We start from the raw sequence: 8,482 nt of genomic DNA on the forward strand, positions 1-8,482 counted from the left end.
ACGACTGCAATTAGAAGGCATCATGTTAATGTTACTTAGCTTCGGCTGTTTGAAGTCCTGACGAACCATGTCCAGATAAAACCTCCGGGGTGAAAAAGTTGAATGAAAAAAGTTGAGTGAGGGGAAAAAGTATACGGTAATGAAAAAGTAAAAAACCGTCAGGTATCAAAGTAAGATCGGCAACAAAAACGCACAGCAGCGTAAACAAGTCTGCAAGTTGTGACCAATCAATTTTAGAATAAGGCTGTAACGTAACAAAATATGGGAAAAGTCAAGGGGTCTGAGTACTCTCCGAAGGCACTGTATATAACGTTCTATTGGTTGCATGAATGTTGTATTATAATTTAAATGAAAAAATTCGTAGTTTTGACTCAATCTCTTCCTAACTATTTTGCAATCTGTTTGGCACAGCTGTAAATTTTTTGGTCCTTAAAATAAACTGGTATACTTTTTTATTTATCACAATTTTATTTAAGCAATTTTGGTCTTTAATGCAGGGCCGACAGACAAGTTCCTTTCTTTCTCCCCCTTCCACTTGCCTCTTCCATTTTTGCGGTAATGCTTTAATAAGTTGGTTGTAATTTTGGGTAGAGCAGACGTTTCCATATATTTTTGTCAGCTGCATGTGACAGCTCCACCAGTCCTCTTGTATGATATAATTTACAAATATTGTACTGTTTTAAAAAAAAGTTTTTATCAATTAGTATATTTGAGTTTAACCATAATATTTGTTGTTTAATTTGTTCTGTCTTTTCTGGTGGATTAAACTGAAATTGCAACCAACTTTCTATAGTTTGTTTTAAAAATGTATGATCGTTGGACTGTTTCGCTTTGTCTCCTATCAGGGCTTATTGATAACAACTTTTGATAACATTCCCTATCTCCCTCCCATCCAGGTGAGCCGAAGCAGCAGCCAGGCCCAGTCGAGGAGTCCACCCCCACCAAGCCCGTTCAGAGCGTGGCCCCCCAGACCCGCCCAGACTCCCAAGCCCCGTCCTCAACCTCGGACGACTACGACCCCTTCTCAGGTTTCAGGCCCCTTCCCGCACCCACCGCCGCAGACCCCCTGGTGGACCTATGGGACAGCAGTCCTGCCACAGGCTCCGCCCCCTCTCAGCCCCTGCCTCCTGGAGGGCGAGTCCAGCCCCTGCTGAGCTTCGACGAGATGGGGGACGTACCATTCTACCCAGGGGGCCCCGGGGGTGCTGAGGACGAGCCCTCCAGTCTGGTGGACGTGGCTGGGACCCACGATATGACCCTGAGCTACCAGCATGCACTGCAGCATGCTTCAGATGACACTCAGCTGATGACCAATGGGGAGACGCTGCTCAAAGAAGGGACTCAGGTCATTATGACATATTACATGACTTGGCAGAACTTTACGTTATGTTAGCCTTATGCCATGTAGTTACTTTGAAACTACTTTGATAACCAGGATGTAATTAACACTGAACACATTTTCCTGTATTTCAGCTTGAATTACAAATCATGTGGGGTTTATGACTTTGTTTACTTTGTATGCCTGTATTGTTCTCTCCTTTTTCTAAAGTCATAATATTATTGGCCACAAGATGGCAGTAAATGCATTCTACATCAGCAGTAGTGAGTGCTACTGGTTACCTAGGAGAGAGGATGGAAGTCTGTTCTGTGTTCCTGCTATGGAACAAAGATTGATACACTAACACACAGTACAGCACTGGATTATACGAATTGCCCCAAGATCACCCAAACTGTACTGTACATGCAGTATTTGTTTGAACCGTGTACCCTTGTGATGGCATAGCTGGAGGAAAATGTCTATATGCTGAGACAATACTGTTATTAACTAATCTGTCTGCCTGTGCAGGCGAGCGAGGGTTACTTCAGCCAATCGCAGGAGGAGGAGGACTGCTCTGCTAAAATGACCCCAACGCCAGTGTTTTATAACAAGCCACCAGGTGAGCGAGAGAGCGTCATGTTTGGCGAAGTCAGAAACACATTATTTAAGAACTGCTGTCACACTTCTTTTTGAAGGCAGTCTGATGTATGATGGTTTTTTGTATGTGGCTGTTTCTGTCCTCTTCTTTGACATATTGTAACACACCCTTGATGAAAATACTTAAGTGTTTGTGGGTGTGCAAAGAGTGACTCAGTGGATTTGTGGATGTTTATCTATGCACTGTGTGTGTACAGAGATTGACATCACGTGCTGGGACACGGACCCTGTAATGGAGGACAGCGACTAGACGATGGCGGAGTAGTACAGTCCGGTGGAGGGAAGTAGAAACAACGCATCATCAACGACGAAACTGATTTTTTTTAAAGTAATAATAACAAGTCTTGCATAAAAAAAAAAAATCTGTATAATGTTCTAGAATAAAACAAAAATTTGTTAGCCACCGAAAAGGTTGTCGAGTTATTGTTAGAGATGCTAATTGGTTGATGAGCTCTTGTTTTTTTATTTATTTCTTAGATTTCTCCTTATTTGCAATGCAGAGTAAATAGCAGGGAGTGACAACTACTTTCTTGCGTACTTATATACACAGCTCAGTAGCTCACATCTGTGTCTTCTACAGCAGATATGACCCCTGTACCAGACAGGTAGCCTATTAAAAGGTAGTGCAAACCCTTTTGTGACCAATCACAATTATTCCTACCACAGCCCCCTCCTCTTCTCTCCCCTAACCCTGGGCCCCACCTTCCACCCTCCCTAGTGCCAAGAGTTGCCCTGCTATGGCCCTAGCTTTGGCCTGGGGGAAGGGCGAGGGGGATCAGAGAGGAAATGGTGCCAAGTGTAATCCTGAATTTTTCAATGTGTCAGTTTGGCCATGGGGCCTTACTCGTAATCCACTGTAGGCAGATAGAGGAGGAACGGGGAACCAGGCAAAGGCATGGCGGACATCATAGTACAGGCTGGGATAGCAGTACTATTGTAGTAATACCCTAAAATATATATATGTGCAAGTCACTTTGAAAAGGAATATCTATCGTAGTTTCTTATTGTTGTGATGGTTGGCATACACACATTTCCCCTAGTCTGTTTTTCTGCTGGGAAAGTATTACTGCTATCCCAGCAGAAAATCAGACTAAAGGAAAATGTGTATATTTTTTACTACCGATTTAAAAGTGTACTAGAAATTAATATTCAGGATCTTTGAATCATGGCCATCGCTGTAGTCTCGTTTTGTTACGTCTCCAGTGAAAACTAGGCAATAACTATATCGAGAGTACTCAGATGGGAACGAGGACATTTGTCACACGTTGTGGCACTATGAACGGAACAGTGTGTCTTGTACTAAGGTTGTTGGAGAGCTGCTACAGTAGTCTCTGCTTTATAACACGATACCCTTCTTTTCAGTAGACACAAATTCACTCTTTTGCATTTCATCTGTTTCCCTCGTCCTTCTTTTAAAATTATGTTTTTCACATGCACACCCCCTTGATGGCCTCAGAGGCACTATTGTAATTCTACCGTTGGGTCTACGTTGTTTTTGCACAGGTCTCATTCCCTGCTTGACTTTCACCCAGTCATCTCAGTTCTGATTTCACTCATAGTCTAAGTGAGAAACAGTACAGTAGACTAGCTTCGCCAGTAGGCCTTAGAAATTATTTTGATCATCAAGACTCATTATCCTCTTTATTAATGTTATTAATGCTCCAATGTTTAGGACAGATGATTATTGACGCGACCCCCCCCCCACATGGCTTGTAGACTGTCTTTCTCAGTCTTCCTTCATATGATCTAGAGGTTGTTTCTTATTGTTACTGTTCAAGGGTAGTTTCATTTCTGAGATTCCACACCTCTGATCTGATTCTAAATAAATCCTGTCTTTCTTATCCTTAGAGATGGAACAGTTCTATGTTGTTATATCTCTGTTCTTACCGCAGAGTTCTGAGTGGGAACCAGCAAGCAATAAGAAAGAAAAAAAACAATGTCGTTTTTTGTCCTGTAAATAGCGTTTGATATTTAGTAATATACAACTAATGATCGACTAACACTTTTTTTTGTCATTGTGGCCCTTATGATTATGACACTTTGAATTGAGGCTCGTTGTGGGATTGAGTGAGATTTTTAAATGAAGTTTCTTTGAAGAGAGATTTGAAATGTGAGTCGTGGTGGGATTCCATATCCCTCGCAGCCTTTTCTGTATATGAGAATCCCCTAATGCTTGGTAAGAGCCGACCAACCCGCATCTTTAGCAGTAACTGACACCGTTTCCACATAATTTCAATGTATACTTCTTCACTCTGATAACCTCCTGGTTAGTGATTTATTATTCTCTCCCTATTGCACTACTAGGAGACTACTACTCTACTACTACTACCCCTAATACTCGCCCCAAAGCAAGGCTTAGCTGTTCCTTGTCTTAACTAATCTCTTTTTATTTAAAAGATAGAAATAAAAAGATTCTCTTCCCTCTTTTGCTTCCGCTTCTCACACACTCTGTTTTTTAAATAAGCGCAAGATCTTTTGTGACATGCTAAGTGCTGATGTATGTTAATAAAAGACTTAAAAACCTCCAAACGATGACTTCAGAGTTTTGATTTTAACATTTTTTATTTTTGCCCCCTTCTCCCCAATCCAGTTGTACAATTGGGGCAGCAGGTTGCCTAGTGGTTAGAGCATTGGGCCAGTAACCAAAAGGTTGCTGGATCGAATCCCTGAGCTGACATGGTAAAAATCTGTCGTTCTGCACCTGAACAAGGCAGTTAACCCACTGTTCCCCGGTAGGCCATCATTGTAAATAAGAATTTGTTCTTAACTGACTTGCCTAGTTAAATAAAATAAAAAATGATTATTAAAAAAAATCCAATGCAACCTTGAGCACTGAAATATTATCATGACTTATGGAGGAAGTGCAAAGGGAAACGCTAGCATCATAGAATTAACATTAGAATGAACATTGGCATCCCTGCAACGTGACTAAAATGACATCCGTGTTGGACGTTCACTGTTTTATTTACATTTAAATTATCTAGCAATCAAATATCTCTTCAAAGCAGGTATGATCATGAACACAAAACATCCAGCAACATTGAAACACAAGTCTGTCAAAGCCACTTGTCATGTTTGTTTTTAATCTATATTTTTATTCAACTGCACTTTATTAAAGAGATGTTGGTACCATCGACTTAGCCATAGTCCAGGTATGGTTCTATGAAGACCCTTTCTCACAGGTATACATAGAACACATAGGCTGTGTCCCATATGGCACCCTATTCCCCATATAGTTCCTATGGGCCCCGGTCAAAAGTACTATATAGGTAGTAGGGGGACATTTTTGCTATGCATTCCATACAATACAGTAGTAGCAGCAGATGTAGGAGTGACTAACAGAGAACAGCTCCTGCAGTCAGATGTATACAGAACACTTTGCATGCTACATGCTGTACAGACAGTCACAGTGGAGCAGGTATGTATTTGTGAGGAGGTGTCACAGAGAGTCCATACTATGGCAGGGCCACGTCCTGCTATAAGCCATATCAATCTGTAGCCTGTCTGGACCGATATGCTTCCTTGGATGGTAAATACATGTCTGTTTTGAATTCCTCAAATGGAGGATATCCCACAGTGATGCCAACCCAATATTAGAGGAACGGTCCATTCTGTCAGGGCATTTTATTGATCTCCTCAAAATGGCTGCCACATTGCCAGCTAGACAGTTGATGTACCCGGGCACAGAGGTAGAGGACTCATCTTTGTACCGTTAAAGCGTCAGTGACATTAAAGCAATCTCCATTTTGAAGTAGTCCATATTCTTCTTCACGATTGACTGATCCCTCCTCATAACCCGGTTGGACATGACTCCAACAGGGTCACCAGGATGGACCAGCCAAGGAAGTTGGAGTCCCACCCAGTTGAATACATTAAAGTGGTGGAAGCCCTCAATGGCGCTGAAAATACTAATACCTTTTGGCCACTAGAGGCCTCTCATTCTCTATGATATGGGTCCAGTTCCAACTGTGTTGAGTGACCCCTGGGTTAGGAGATGGGAAACTGTCAGTCGTCAGACACTACTGACAGTCCCAGTCCCACACTAGTAGCTAGAAGCCATGTAACCTAGCCCAGTGGCCCATATCCATTGTGCTCTGACTATGTTCAGCACTGGCCACACAGCTGACGTTCCCATTCACTCTATGTAAACAGACTCTGAGCTAGCACTCTGGCCTGGTGGTTGCCAAGCAACACGTAGGCCAACAGAGGAAGGATGACAGTTTACACCTCTGTCTTTTCCTTCTGTGGCGGAGGAGGGGAAAGAGAAAATGAAAACCGCATAAACAAAATAACAGTTGTACAATTAAATAAGCGACTGGAATCGAGGCATGACAGCTCAGAAACAATTGTCAATCAAACAAGAAGACTGTATATGACATGTTGTGTGATTTAAACAGAAAACATTTGGCAAAATAATATTTAACATTACTTCTACATTCAAGCATGGATAGAAAGACCTCAAATTAGTGTTCATTTTAAGTTACACTTATATCATCAATCTGTACATTCAGGGGCCATGATAATCAGCTTCAATTGATTGTTCCAAAAAAGGGAAACTCCTAAGCTCTCAAAATGATTGTCTAAATGCAATTTGTATACTGTAAAAAAAAACTAAAACAGCATCTGGAATAAACTTAATGGACTGCCTCAATTTTAGGTTTTCACAAGATAACCACAACTACCTTAATATATAAATAAGTGCTCTTTGACATTTCCCCTATTGCCCCTCGCTTCAAACTGCAATACTTTTCTTTACCTCTCAGTAATAACATCTCTATTTACAGGAATGGCCTCAAGTAGCTTTCTCTCATGCTCTCTTTCTCCTCTCACCCCTTTTTCTCTCTCTCTCGCCCTCCTGTCTCTCCATCTCTTTCTTTCCGTTGGGTACTGTATGTTCCCTACCTGCACATTTGTATAACCTGCTGTGCCCCAAACTGTAATGGTGGTGTTCCTTGGATTGAAGACCTCCAATCCAATTCCCTAACTCGAGCCCCCTTGAGGGCTGAACCAAGCTGACAAGCTTGCTAATTTGTCCAAGCATCTCAAGGGTACTGCCAGGTAAGCCCATCAAATAATGCATTAATTTCAGTGGTTACATAATGTGATTGAATTGGGTTACATAACAGCTAATAACAAAGAGGTGGACCTTGGTGGGTAACATGGTTCCTAATAGGCTGAGAAGGGTAGTAAAGGGGGTCCGTTTTGGATGGATTCAGAAGAGGGAAATACTTTGGCCTTGATGCAATCAACGCACTATTGTTCATATCTCACTCACGATTTTTCCCCTGCAAAAGCATCTGGGGCACGACTGCGAAATCAAAATATGAAAGTAATTTCAGATTAAGCCGACATGCAGGGTTTACCGTGAATGCAGTCTCCGCTGACGGGGAACATTGCCTTTAAATGTAATCATGCTGTAACGCTGATCATCAGCGCTACGGACTGAATTCAGCGCTTAATCACACTAGCTGTGAAAAATGTTTTGAAAACGGACAAAATATTCCCAAAATATAATTGGTTGTGAGTGACAAGGAAAAGCACTTGTTTAAAGCGTCTTTAGTACCCCCCTGTCTGAAAGTCATTCAAAACACCATTGGTGCCGAGAGAAGGGGTCAGATACTATGAGAGAGAGAGAGAAACCCATGAATAGCTAAATAATATTTGAGGGAAAAAGGAACGAAAATCCTGTGTCTGCAATTGCTGCATGGTGATGGGTTTGCTTTGCTACCATGACAGTTTCAATTTTCTGTAATGGTATCTGCTGTATGCACTGTAGCACACGCATGGCAATGTGAAGGAGTGTTTCACAGTCACATCTAGCCTGATGAGTAGCTTGAGAGGGAGAGAAGAGAGAAATGGATTTACAATCTCGATGAAACGCTTCACTGATGGACAGATAGCGACCATTAGGAAGTAATTTACAACCCAGAGAGGGAGAGAAAGGAAATCTTATGATTAGCAATATGAATTATTTATACAAAGGTTAAAATTCTTCAGATAGAGGGAACTTATTCCTGCTGGAAAAAGGCTGCTGTCTCCCTTTGTACTTGATTGGACTAATGATTTAGGAGCTAGACCACACACGCACAACCATACACTTGCTTGCACGCACACATGCACACACACACACACACACGCACACAGTCGTCCATACACCGAGGAGCAACAATCCCCAGCTGTGGTTTATTAAATTGATATTCATAGTCCACATAGTCCCAGAACATCTTGAAGATATGACAGTAATGATGAAGAGCTTTTTCAATACAAAACAATGTTTCCATTGCACATCACAATTCTCAGAGCAGGGTAATAGCTACTGAGTTCAGCAACTCTCTTGGTCCTTCACTGTTAATGTTATACAACAGGAGCAAACCAGAGCTACTAGAGGTCTTTCTACCTGGAGTCGCTAGGGGGCCAAGGCATCATAGGCAACAGACAGTTCCAGGGAGCCATGGCAACAGCAGACTCATATACTGAGAGCACAAAACATTAGGAACACCTTTCCAT

At 41.9% G+C, this 8,482-nt stretch overlaps 1 protein-coding gene across 5 annotated transcripts in view; it reads left to right on the forward strand.

Moving 5' to 3' along the window:
• The window catches only part of LOC106568007 (drebrin), a 101,367-nt gene extending 96,863 nt beyond the window's left edge, over window positions 1–4,504 (forward strand). For all 5 annotated transcript variants that reach the window (XM_014137985.2, XM_045693554.1, XM_014137982.2 and 2 more), the window contains 3 exons: window positions 897–1,345; window positions 1,847–1,937; window positions 2,173–4,504. In XM_014137985.2, coding sequence (XP_013993460.1) covers window positions 897–1,345; window positions 1,847–1,937; window positions 2,173–2,225 — 593 coding nt within the window. In that variant the 3' untranslated portion in view covers window positions 2,226–4,504. The remainder of the gene's footprint in view (window positions 1–896; window positions 1,346–1,846; window positions 1,938–2,172) is intronic.
• The last annotated feature ends 3,978 nt before the right edge of the window (window positions 4,505–8,482 follow it).

The sequence above is a fragment of the Salmo salar genome, chromosome ssa13 (genome assembly GCF_905237065.1).
Source record: "Salmo salar chromosome ssa13, Ssal_v3.1, whole genome shotgun sequence".
NCBI lineage: Eukaryota > Metazoa > Chordata > Actinopteri > Salmoniformes > Salmonidae > Salmo > Salmo salar.